The following is a 13985-nucleotide window of genomic DNA, read 5'->3' on the forward strand; positions in this document are numbered from 1 at the left end:
CATACAGGAAATAAAGCTGCAGAGAGCATCACAACAGCTCCAGCACTGATTGCTGGATGTGCTAATTGCTGTGCAGCTGCTGTGGAGGCTAAAGCGTTATCTAAAACATCCACAAAATAATGCAGTTCTCAATAATCGTATACCGATATATTAAACACATTTTTTAACTAAAAAACACAAAACCTTATACAAATGTGGCCTTTAGATGCATTATTTTGCCTGTTAAATATAAAAAAGCTAATAAAACATTGTTAAATATTGTAAAAATAAGAAGAAAAGGGGAAATAAATTCCTATTTTTGGTCAGCTATTATCAGCAGAAAATAAAAGCCGGAAACAAATGTTAACCATATGTTAAACATGTACTGTATTATGGTGCATACATTTATTTTGAAAATATCTGATATAAAATATATTTTGGTCACCAGTAAATGTCTTTAACCAGACATCTGGAATCAAATTAATAAGAATAAATCACTTAAACGGATATATAATTTCAAAAAAATCTTAAATCTTTTAGAACTAATGTGCATTTCAAAATAAAAATTTTCATATACACAGTTTTAATTGAAACTTTAGGTTAAGTGGAAATTGAGAGACACTATGACTTTTTTGTTTTTTCTAGTTGATACAATTTCCTGAGGTCTTAATGAAGAGGCTCAGTGACATGATTTTGGGGACCACTGCTTTCTTCTCAGATCTATAAATAGCTGAGAGTTTTGTTGGGGTGGGGTAACTCATCTGTCTCCACCCTACCTGGTGACTCCACGGGGAAGGACCTCAGCAGCTCACCTTGGTGATGCCATGATGTTAGTGCACAAACCAGAACCAATCACACCTGAGGGGTTTCTGGGCCTAAAGAGAGCACAACAGACTTTTGGCAAGAACAAAAGATGCTTAAATCCAACTCCGATCATTTTTGTAAATCTATTGTAAAAGCATTCCCATTGGCTTTTTTAATTATTATTATGCTCTTTTTAGCCAAGATCTAAAAACTTATTTTGATCTGCTCCTAATGCACAAAAAATTTGAATAAAGAAATATTCAGAAATTGAATTTTGAGCTTAACTTTTGTTATATGTGTCCTCCATTATCACAATAATACTACAAGAACATGTGAAAAAGACCAAAAATATATTTTTTTGAGTGAATGTTTAATAAATAAGCAGTTTTTTAAACTCTTTTCTTTGCTGCATCTGAAATTTACAAGCAAGTTATGCAGGGAATCTATTGAAGTTATGAGTGAAAATGCAAACAAAGATCAAGAGATTAAGTAGCTCTGGTAGAAAATTTACTGTAAGAGTCAATAAATGACACATTCATAAAGGATAAGAGAAAATTTAGAATATTTTTCTTTTTAAAGATGTGGAGTCTGAAATTTTATGCTCTCAACCATTCAAAACATTATAAACAGTCTGGATTGGTAAAATTTAGTGTTTTAGCCAAAACAATAACAAAAGACAGTTTTTTGAAACAACAATTATATTTTGGGGTCTTTCTTGTTTTCTTAAAATGATTTCAAATGAAACCAAAGACACAGAATTATTTTACTCTGCTAGCTAGTGTCTAAAGTTATGAATCCTTAAAATTATTTTGGACTGAAAAGGCAGTAAAAAGTCACCACACTTTTCTTGGTTTTATTTTTAAGTGGGGCAGATTTATTACAACAGGACAGGACCACTCACACAGACTCACACATATATGCAAATTCCTGCTGCGCAGTTTTCGCCGTGCATCTGTACATAGTTTTGTGCGTCTGTTCCCTGAATGGCAGAGGCATTTCCATCCCATTTATTTGTTTTACATTTGTATTCATAGCTGGTAAAGACTATTTTCTGTGGGCAAAGGAAAGTTTGCTCCCGCTGACATTTATCTCTAGCTTTTTTTCCTCCCTTTTAGCAACACACGAAGGAAAAACCATGTGACTAAATGTCCTGAAACACTCTATGAAGCTTGTTTGTTTCATTTGGATGTAAATATGTAATATTCTTACAGGACCCTGGATATGACAATAAAAATAAAGAAAGAAATTGTTCCTTTCAATTAGCAATAACAAATTACTTTTTGTGCACACAAATTGTTACTTATTTATATTTTGGAAACGATTAGTGCAAAGGTGAGCTAACACTTGTGCTCAAGTGAGCGTTCATGTTCTTCTAAAATGGATGATGGAATGTAAAAAGGAGGGAGAGTTCCCAGCCATCCCCACACCAAGACCCCCGCTGCAAAAATGGTTATTTTATTGTCACAAATCAGCATTTTATTTGCCTTTTTGTGCACAGTAGTTAGTATTTTGCTAACTTGTACCCACAAGATGTTAACATACAAAACACTAACTTGTGTGACAAAATGCTAACACAGAAAATGCTTACTTGTGTGCATTGTGCTCACAAAATACTAGTTGCAAAATAGCAATTTGTGCACAAAAATGGACATTTTGTGCATACAGAATTCTAATTAGTGCACACGAAATGCTAAAAAAAGTACTAATTTGCGCCAAGCACAAAATGCGAATAAAATGCTCATCTGTGGCAACAAAATGCTAATTTGTGGGAATAAAATGCTTACACGCACAATGCTCTCTTGTGAGCTCAATCTGCGAACTTGTCTGCACAAAACACTACTTTTTTTGCAAAGAATGCAAATGAAATGCTAATTTGTGGCCATATTTGAGCATATAAGGCTAATGTTGAGCAAAAATGTATTATTTTTTTCAATGTCGTGTCTAGGGCTTTGTATATTCTAAATTATACAGGGGAATGATAAAGATAAAGGTCTTTTGGTTTAAGATTTAATAGGTGTCCAGTTTAGGATTTTTTGGGAAGAAAAGAAAAATAAAGTTGTGAGTTTTTTACTCTCATCATCTTCGCAGCAAATCCCATCTCCTCATGTGCTCGTGGACGCACACACCCTCAGTTTAAGAAGCTGCCACTTCCACTCAGCCAGCCGAGCAAACTCGCTCTGACAGCGGAGCGGGTGCTCGGCGTGGAACCCTGCGCACGCCACCTCACACGCTAGCACAGGGGCCGAGGCAGAAGGTTGATTTCCATAGTTTAAAGGTTCGGTAAACTGCCCCGAGCGTCCTTCATTCTCGCCGCTCCCCCTCCTCCCGCCCCCTCCGTCTAAAGCTGGACTCCAGCAAAATCTGTCCCTCTGGCAACAAGTGGCCGCAGCCTTTTACAGTAACTCTCCATCCAGGCCGGGTAAACACAAACCCTACAGGAGAGCGCCAGTAAACACAAAGCAAATATGAAGGCTTCTTTTGTTTACTTTTATTAGAGAATTACTTTTACTTAAGTTTTTCCTCTCATTCAGTACACACATAAAAGCCCACTGCTTTTGTGTTATCTCACAGAGGCTTTGGTTGGTGCATACTAATGTTTCTTATTGCCTCCTGCAACATGGTGACAGACTAACTAATCGAATATTCTCCCTTTGAAGCGCCGCTGCTGGATCTATTCAAGTGTGAGGCAGGGGGTCTCTAAGTGTGCGTGTGAGCGTTTCAGCACACATCTTATGTGTCTCTCCCTGCTCTTATGTGTGCCTCATGTACACTTGTTTTGTGCAATTACTTTTTGCGACTCTCTGTGTGTGTGCGTGCGGCCGAGTGTGAGTAGGCGGCGGGTGGATGGAAATGTTGTTTATGCATTTTTATGCAAAGCAATTATGTTGACTTAATTGGGTTTGTTTATGTGGAGAGTGTGTCACCTCCAGTCATGTATTACTGTTGGCACACACAAACACTTCCCCATAGTGTGGCCATTTCACAGAGTGATTCAATCACGTGAATTGTTTTTCATATTTATTGAAATGCGAACAGTTTGGCACACTTTTAGAAATACATTCAATTAAACCTTCTTTGTTCGTGTGTCCTAGCAGCATCTTTGGACATGTTTCTCCTCTTTTGCCTCTGATCTGAATCCAAAAATAAAAAAAGGTTCATTTACCTTCTTTTGCTGTCCAGGCCCAATCAATCCACCATAGTCTCTGTCTACTGTTGGCCTAATCAGACACCTGAACTCACTATTGGATTTCAATGCGGCCGGCGCTGACTGAAGGCCGGCTCAACCACCTAATCAATGATCCTGAAATGACTTTGCTTTTCTGTGTGTGTGTGTGTGTGTGTGTTAGGGGGGGGGGGGGGGGGGGGTGCTCTGGTTTTTAATTCTCACAGAAGAGAAGTGGCTTTGGGGACCTGATGTGTCCTCTGTGAGTGACACTACCTCAGGATTACCGCAAGAAAACTTTACTTGTCTAAAGAACCATAAATGATAATGCCCAATGGGGTCTCCATTTTCAGGGGTAAAAAAGAAAGAAATGGACGGCTTTCACGTTGTGCATTAAGTCCTCGAAGGCCTTTATACCGCTTATGTCTTAGTCACTTACGAAAGAAAGAAATATTCAATCAATTTTTAGTACTTTATTTTTGTTATTATTTAGGTTTAAATCGCTTTTTCACAAAAAACAGACTATTTGATATGTGGTGCGGTGCGTTGTCATGGTAACTGCAGCGGCATATATGCTGATCGTCACAATGGCTTAAATAAAGCGTCAGTTCAGAGAGAAAGTTCGCCTCTTAGCGTTTGTTTTTGTTGTCTTTTCTACTGTCTTGCTGTTGTCATAAACTGTGGAATATGGCATGACATTTTGTTTGTTTTAAAAATTTTAATAATTAGAATACCAACTATTGTTCAGAACTTTTGGACTATGTGACCGGAACTTCTTTTTTAGGTGTGATATATGTAAGAGGTAATGGCCGATGATGTGTGCATTATCACTTTTAAACGCACGCCGTTGAAGCCCTGCTTCCGCAAAGTGTGTTAAAAAGTGATAATGCACATTAACCTGCTTATACCAGGGTCAGTTACAAAAGAAATGTATATTAACCAGTTTATAGTCCTTAATTCTTGTTTTTTTTATTTGGATCACTTTTTCCACAAAAAGCAGCCTATTGCCTTGTTACGTGTTGTCATGGTAAGGCAAGGCGCTGCACCACCGCTGCAGTCAAGATTCTGCGATATAAAGTGATATATACATGCTGATCGTCCCAATGGGTTGAATGAAGCATCAGTGCAGTGAGAAAGTTCACCTCTTACTGCTTGTTTTTGTCCAAATGATGAAGCTAAAGGTTGTTTTAAAGAAGCCGCCGCAGTTATACAGAAGATTGTGCAGTTATCACTGTGCGTTATCACTTTTTAATGCACACCCAGCAGCCAATCCGAATCGAGTATTCACCCGGACCATGATATAACACTTTTTTAGAAGAAATCCCTCCCTGCTTGTCTAGTGTGAACACCATGAGCTGAATGCATGTTCAAGAACCCGCAGTTAGCACGTTCTTCAATGCGCGTCACATGTCTTCTATAAACAAAATGAAATCTTCCTTTAAATTTAGGTGTAAGCACTCATATTTATGCATAGTCCTCTGGTAATTGGAAATATTATGTTTAAAAAAAGCCTTTCTCGATCAAAAAATGCCTTCATATCTTTTATAGTAGATATATTTGTACATTTTCCCCCAATACACATCCTATGGAACTATCCCTATTTATAGACCAAAATGATCTTTGAGACTAGAATTATACATTTTAAGATTAAAAAAGTCAAATGAAAATTTATTTAAATGAGATCTTAAAAAATAAAAATTCTGATTAAAAACATAATGTAAATTTGAAATATTTCTTCAATTCATCTTTGTTTAAATCAATATGACTCAAGAAATATAAGATTTCTTGTCTTAAAGCAAGTCTTTTCATCGTAAACAAAAGTTACTGATAAATTTGATTTGTCTAATAAGATGTTTTTAGGGTAGAAACTAGAAAAAAAAGCCTTGTGTGTTTGCAGTGTTATGTGCTATCGGAGCCTCTAAACAGAGACATTGTTTTGTGATGAGGTTGTTCAAACTTTTCCCACAAAGTTCATTAAGTGACATTACAAAGAAAGGCAGAGGAGGAAGCAAAGGTGGTCCTTCAGGAGCTGAATGCTTTAACGCGCGCACTCAGACGTCTTTTATCCTAAAATCCATTTCCAATTGACCTCCGTTTTGGAACAAAGACGGAAGTTCAATGTTTGCCCATACACATTCCTTTCAGATGTCAGCTTTTGTTTTTTAGGGGTTGCATTGTGACTCAAGAGTGTTCAGATATAAACCGGGACTCAGATGTGACTGCTTTGCAGGTTCTGGGATGGCGCCGCAGAGCTCTGGAAATGGACAAGACGCAGCTCATCTGCAGGTCACACGCTCACCCGTGGCTCAGGAGAGAGGTGAGTGTGGATGGGCCACAATAAAGCTCAGTTTTTAAAGGAAAAGTGGGGGGGAAAATATATCAGAATGGCCATTTTTTGACAAAACCTTACAAAAATGCAACAAATTTGCAACCAATTTATTGTTTTGTGAGGTAATAAGTACTTAAATTCCCATTCCTATCATCTTTTGATCTATTTTCAAAGTGCTCCTGTGTGTACATAGTTTAATTCTAATCCGATTTTTGATCCGATCAAAGACATTTTGCACGTGTAACTGCAGCAGTTGTTTCTGCAGAGCAGCAATACTTTATTAGGAATTCACCTCAGAGTTCTGGGCGGGACTTCTCTTGGAGTAAGCCTGCAATCATTTCCCATCATCCAACTGTCTACATGCTCTTTCACTAGCTTACTTTTCAACCTGCATTTTTTTTTCTGCTCCTGATTCACAACGATTTGAATAAAGAAATAGTCAGGAATGCAATTTTAAGTTTAATGTTCTTCATATATGTCCTCACTCATGAGAAAAATGCCACAAGAATATGTTAAAAACACCAAAAACACAGTTTTGATCAGAATGAGGTTTTGAAATCACTGTTTTCTTTGTAGAACTGATTTTTATAGATCAACTTCAAGCTTTTTTATCCAGAAACTTTCATTCTTCCCCCGAAGCTAAAAGAAGTTTTAGTTTAAAAATTAAAAATTGGCTAAAGTTGAGCAACATTTAGTGATGAGCTAGCAGGTTTTGTTGGATGGATCCTGAGCTCCTTTTACTAACCTAAATGGAAGCCGTCTCCACCAAATATAGACACTTCTCAGCCGAGATGCTCTCAGGATAAAATGCGGCTGCATTCACACAACGCTGCAAAAGTCTGGAGTCGGCCTTATGGAGAGACCGTCAGGCTCCTTCTGCCCCCCACCCACACTGAAGAATTTCATCAGGATAAATTTAGACACTAAAAAACAACATATTTTAATTTTAAACTAACTTGATGGAATCAAAGTGAGCATGTTGTTTTAGCGTTTTGATGGCAGTGACCCTTGACCCCTTCCTGCTGTATCCGCTGTTGTTGTTTTCTGGCTTCCTTGCTATGATTAGCCCCCACCTCACCCACACGCCCCACTCGGCTCCAGAGTTGGCCTCGCCGAGAGCCCATCTCTGCTCTTCATTTTCATAAATCCTATGAACACCACCCCCAACGCTCACACCCAAACACACCCAAACACACACACACACACAGAATACTCGGTGCTTCACCGCTTGTCTGTTGTTGTCTTCTGACCGAGAGCCTTTTGCCAGGAAGAAAAAAAGATTTTATGTGTCTTCATTTGTGTGCATGAAGACACACAGAAGCTGTGGTTGTTTGTGTGTTTGTGTGGATCGGTGTTGTCTCTATTTGTGTTTAATACGTGTTTATTTGCTTGTTTGTGTGTATATCTAGATCTATGTGTATCTTTATCTGTGTGTGAATGTGGTTGTGTGTGTGTCTGTGTTCATATGTGTGTGTGTTACTGTGTCATGGGGGTTTGCGCGTGTTTGCATCTGTGCATCTGTGTGTCTTTGTATGTATGTGTGTGTGCTTGGGTGTGTTTGATCATTTTTCTGCATGCATGTGTATGTGTGTATGTTTGTGTGTCTTCGGATGTGCATGTGTGTCATTAAGTATGTTTGTGTGTCCTTTTTTTGTTGTTTGTGTGTCTACATCTATGTTTTTTTGTGCATGTGTGTTCATGCTCATGGCTTTGTTTCTGTGTGTCTGAGTTTGAATCTTTGTGTGCATGTGTTTGTGTGTCTGTGGTTGTGCATGCATGTGTGTATATGTATGTGCGTGCATGTATGTGTGTGTTTGTCCTTGTTTTGTATATACTTTAATGTCTGCTGGCGTGTATGCATTTGAGTGTCATTTCATGTTTGTTTACATATGTGCGATTTTGTGTGCATGTGTGTATTCTTTTGTGTTTGTGTCTACATCAGTGTGATTGTGTGTGCTCGTGTCTGTGTGTGTCGTATGTGTTTGCGTGCGTGCTGGCATGCATGTATATGTGTGTCTTTTGGTGTTTGTGTCTACTGTGTAGCTTTTTGTGCATATACTGTATGTCTGCGTGTGTGTGTGTGTAGCGAATGCAGCACGCACACACACAGAAACACACAGTCAGAGGGAAAATTCCCTGAAAGTGTTCTTTGCTTTTAGCGCCGTCTGCACAATGTTTCTCTCTCCATCTATTTTCCAGGCCGTTTAAAGTGCGGTATTACACTCCTCCTCTCCCAGAATCCCTTTACCCTAATGGAAGCAAAACATTACAATAATGTCCTCGCTCCTTAAACCCAGCACTCGCAGCCTAAGCACTTTCAGCCCCCAATCGCTCTTTCCCTCCATCTCGCTGCCTTTCCCTCCCACACACGCTTTTGCTCTGACTGTTGTTTTTTTTTCTGTCTTGGCCTTCGTTTCTCTGCGCACATTCATCGGTTGTTTCTTTATCTCCCCTCCACATTCGCACAAACACACATTAGTACATTCAGGCATGTTTCTGCATCCTCACGAACGTCAGCTCGCACTTTTCATCGTTTTTTTTTTCCCATCCTAAACTCCAAACTGGCTGAAAAGTCGGCGCTCGCGCAACAAAGACGCGCACAGCCGATCCATTTATCTGCAGCACTGAGTTCAGGCGCACGTTTCTGTTAGCTCAATGGTCGTCCAGCGACCTTTCTCTATTGGCGCTGGATTGGCCGATGTTTTCAAAACCTGAATGAGCAAGGCCCAGGCGAGGGCCACTCCAAATGTCAATTTGAATGAAGTTCAGGCCTGAGAGGCTTTGACACATCTATTGACTGAAAGGCTTAGAATAACACAGCAGCCACGGTGAAATCACCAGCTATTCTGCAGGGAGGGGGGCACGCGGTTTAGCTCGAGTCTTCGCCGCTTTTTCAGACGTACACCCAGCTTTTTGGAGCCTCGGACATCTTTGAGCCCAAGTGTTGACCCGGGCTTTTGTCGCTGATGACATTCCCTGAATGCTCCGTGTGTGTTTATTTGTACTGCGGGTTCCTTTTACGCTGTAATACCCACTTTTTCTTGCATTGATCACCAAACGAGCTTTTTGTGCAACAGGAGCTCACAGAAAGGTAAAAGACCGCGGCTTTCATGGACGTAAACACATAAAAACACAAAAAAACGAAGGTTTTTCTGGCTTTGATTGATTGGTGAAGCCAAACTTTTTTGTTTGTTTGATGTTTTCCAGGGTTCATGTCAAACTTGCAGAGGAACCAGAGTGGCTCCCAGTTTGCCTCTCCACAGTCCCCCCACCCACCTCACGGAGGAGGCTCATTGTATCCCAGCATGGGTCCGTACTCCCAGAGCGGCCCCACCGGCTCCTACGGACCTCAAGGGGCCCAATATGGACACCAAAGTAAGAGTCTACCTCTTCGGATTGTATTAATAGCAAAAATTCAAAACTAAACGAAAATTGAGACATCTGCATAAAGAGGCATCCAAACATAAGGCAAGGCCAGACATAGGCATGAGCAAGGGGTGCAATGACCCCCCCCCCCCCCCCCCCAATGGTTTGACGTGATGGTCCAGAAAAATGCACAATTAACTAAAAAATAAAGAAAGAATAAATAAATAAAACAAAAGACAACAGAAAACATAAGGATGGGCAAATAGAGCAGTGTTTTTCAACCAGTGAGCCGCGGCACACTAGTGTGCCGTGAGATATGGTCAGGTGTGCCGTGGGAAATTACCCTCATTCGCTGATCTAAAAACATTTACCATCTCCAGGATATCAACTCTTGTTCATCTAAACAGGCCCTGGTAAAACACTGAGTAGTTAGGACTATGAAAGATCATTTAATACTTTTTTCTTTGTCTTTATTTCATTCTATTAAAGAGACTTTGATAAGAATGACGGTACTGCAATTTAGCCGCAGCTTCAGCTCTGTTTTGGTGTAAAATTTATTAAACATATTGTGATCATATTCAAATTACAGTTGCTTTTGCACTAACATTTAAAAAAGTCTTTAAAAAATAAATCACTGTTTAGAAAGAATTTATTTGTTTTTTTGTGAGTTTACATAAAATTGCATGTTAATAAACTGGAGGAAAAAACAATTACCAGGGTAAAATTTCAAATAATTTAGTTGAATATTATTACTGAAAACTAACTGAACTTTTATTACCACTTTTAGAAAAAACAGCTGCAACTTCCAGCTTTTTCTGCCACAATTATCACAAAAATGCACGTGAGATTGCAGAGGGACTGTACATCAATGCAGACCATAGAGTTTCTCCTTTTTTACATTTTTAGATGCTGGTGTGCCGCGGGATTTTTGTCAAGGATAAAGTATGCCTTGGCTCAAAAAAGGTTGAAAAACACTGAAATAGACATTAAAAGAAAGATAGATGCAGCCTGAGCAGGGCTCAAACCAGTGTTATGGTGGGGCCTGTCCCTGGTCAGGTAGTGTCAAGAAGAGCACTCAACATAAATATGACACCTCAAACTCTAAATCCATTTATATTATATTTAATACGCATTTTTGATCATCAGTATGATCCAAACTTCCCTTAAACCCATTTTATAAAGCTTTGTACATGTTGTCTGCCCTGTAGTTCATCATCATTCCACTAGGAGCAGCAGAACGACTTTTCCTGCTCATTTCAAAATGGCTGCCTCCGTGAAATCTCAAAAGCACTTTTGGCGGGAAAACGTTTAGCTAATTTTTAAAAAACATATGGGGAGAATCACTAATCTATTGTTTTTTTATTTTTTTAAATGACTATTTGCTTTATTGAAATAATGCAAAATGTTATGATATTTTATTATTTTAAATTCAAAATTCTGTGAGTAAAAACCTAAAAAAATGATATAGCAATTTTTCTGTAGATGTCTTTAAAGAGTTTTAAAAATGTAATCCCGAAAAATTAATTTTTTGGCATTGCTTTGATTTATCGGGCTTTATGGGGTTTAAACAACTTAAAAATATTGATATTGAGTCAAATCGTTTGGCGTGTCTTAAAGCCAGCAGTTGAATTCTGGTAAATTTCTGTTGTTCCCATGTGGTTTTTATGCTCCATCTGCATCATTTCTCCTGTTTGTTAACAAGCCTGCTCTCTCTCTGCTCACGCCAGCCTTTTAAACGCTGCTTTTATCGGGCATTTACTCTTTTACTCCATTCCCCGACAATAACTGCAAATGATCATTTTATTTCAAGTAGCTCAGGTTTGGTTTTTGATGAGGAACTGCATTTTTATCCTTGTTTTATCAGGCTTCTCTCAATGGAGCCGCAATGGATGTAAAGCTGCTTTGAAAGCACATTCTATTTATTTTTATTAATTAGAAGCATTATGGACGTGTCCACACAGCATAAATGTGAAGTGTTTTAGCTCTGCTGGCTTTATGTTTTTATTCCATAGGTTCAAGAGATTCAGCCTCCATTAAGCTGGTAGAATGTCTCGGCTTCTCTGTTCTCCTCTCCTGATGAAGCCATTATGAGATATTAGAAAGTGAAACTCCTTTGATAGATCGGCAGACAATGCCCTGAAAACATGTTTATTTGTGCTCACACATATGAGCGTGGATCATTACAAGATTCTTTTCAAAAGCGGTGCCGCCGCCGCCGTCCTCCTTTGGCTGTCTCTTTTTTCCTAACAGATAAACAAACCTGTGACAGCACACACTCCCATATGGCGTTGACCTTTTTGGAGACAGGAAAACACAATCCTAGGTAGCGTGTGTTCCGATGAGCTTTTTGTCGCGGCTGAAAAAACTTTTCTTTATTTTTTTTTTTCCCCACCTTGAAATGAGCGTCTAAAGACGAGGCGCACCAATCCGATGAAAGCCCAGATGGCCCAGTTTTTCACCCGCACTTAAAAACAGCATGCATTTGTGGATCTGTGAAGAGCTGAGGGTGTGAAAAAGAGGATCACACAAGCTGCTCTGTGCTGAAATCTAACTTGATGGGAAGAAGTGCACGCACACACACACACACACAAAAACCCTCAACCATTTGTGTCTTTTTTTTTTGATGGATGGCCTTTGAAAGTTGGTGATGAAATTAAACCCAACATGTTTGGATTAATGACGGGTCCACTAGTTAATTATTGAAAAACACTATTTTTTTATCATGTTTAGCTGTAAGTTAACAGGAGAGCGCGAAAACAGACAGCTCAGTTATGGGTAATGGAAAGTGGGGGTGGGGTTGCTCCGTGCCAATGGCCACGCCTACATTTCTGAAATAAATTTCTTATGAACTCCTGCCGCTCTGCAGAAACTATGTCCTAGAAAACGACACAATTTAAAAAAATTATAATTCAAAGACCACTGGGAACGATTCTACGACAGATCAAAAGATTTTCAATACACACATACCAGCGAAGAAGTTAGACGCCAAGTAGCGTCTACACTGCCGCGAAGAAATAATGACGGACATTCTTAAATATCCCCGAACCAAGTACCAGTTGGAGCTACTGATGCTTGAAATATTCATGTTTTCTTTGTATGATTCTGACAAGCGCGTAAATACTTGCTCTCTTCTTCTGAGTGAAAAGCGACTTTAAGAATCGTAAAGTTGCGCAGCGCCACCTTGTGTACAGGAGTATTTCTGTTTACATTAAGCGCCATCTAATGTCAGGGAAGGAAATTGCATGTTCGCTCGCCTCATCGGCAGCGAAAATCGCCTGGGTGTGAACACAAAAGACGTGGCGAAAAACGCTGGCGAATAACGCCTGGCGAATATTCGTCCCGGTGTGTACGGGCCTTAAGAAAACAGAAAAAACAGAATTCAAGCCAGATTTGCTGATTGGATGATGATATGATCACTTCATGTCAAATAACTTTTCCGTTGATGGATAAACATTATCATCCAATCAGCGATCTCCCATCTACCTTTTCTGGTCTCTTACTGTGGTAATGACTAACATTTCCTTTTGTTTTCTGCAAATTACTTTAGTTTCCCGTAATCTTTTATTCTTTTACATTTTAGGTACTAAAATTTCCTTCTTTTTTTTTTTAAATGGAATGCTGTTTTTTTTTAATTTGTTTAGCTTTTTTAATTTTGATCTTGTTTTTGCGTTGAGTGATTTATTGATGTGATTTGGACTTCAGGGCCACAGTAGTTATGTATATGTTGTTGATTAAATGTTGTGAGTTGAACTACAAATTTAGAATTTTCTTTTTTTTCCTTTTTTTATCATCCTCTGAAACAATTCACAACATTTTTAGATCTTTTAAATCCTAGAACTTAGGCATATTATTTTACTTATTTCAAGTAAAAATGTGCAAATGTTTGGATAATTTGCTGAAAACAATCAGTCTTTCTCAGTCAGAAAGTAAGTACAGTAAGTTTAGATGAATGTTTGGTGATATTTTTAGTACAAATAGCATTTTGACTCCAACGACCACAAATGAAAACATAGAAACACAAGCTCACCCTTACATTTTTAGGGAAGTTTCCGTATTTTCTTCATACAGGCCGTCTCCTGACTGCCTTTGTCCTCTTGTAGTATTCACTTCTGCATTAATCATTAAAAGCCATCAGCGTATGGCTGACACTGAAACCCGGAGCATCCTTGACTTTGTGACCCAACTTTGGAGCAATGAAGTCACAAAGAAGTGTTTGATGGGAAGGAGACGTTTCTCACTTTGGAGGAATTTCGATTTCTCCATCGCTACCGTCGCTACGGGCCTGACAGTCGTGTCATAAAAGTCAAAGAGGAGCTTAATTAAGACAGAATTTAAAAAAGGAGT

At 38.9% G+C, this 13985-nt stretch overlaps 1 protein-coding gene across 12 annotated transcripts in view; it reads left to right on the forward strand.

The window, feature by feature from the left end:
- The window catches only part of arid1b (AT-rich interactive domain 1B), a 217958-nt gene that overhangs the window by 159855 nt on the left and 44118 nt on the right, over positions 1 to 13985 (forward strand). For all 12 annotated transcript variants that reach the window (XM_023952008.2, XM_023952011.2, XM_023952010.2 and 9 more), the window contains 2 exons: positions 6177 to 6263; positions 9483 to 9650. In XM_023952008.2, coding sequence (XP_023807776.1) covers positions 6177 to 6263; positions 9483 to 9650 — 255 coding nt within the window. The remainder of the gene's footprint in view (positions 1 to 6176; positions 6264 to 9482; positions 9651 to 13985) is intronic.

This window comes from Oryzias latipes, chromosome 22 (genome assembly GCF_053564925.1).
Source record: "Oryzias latipes strain Hd-rR chromosome 22, Olatipes_Hd-rR_3.1".
NCBI lineage: Eukaryota > Metazoa > Chordata > Actinopteri > Beloniformes > Adrianichthyidae > Oryzias > Oryzias latipes.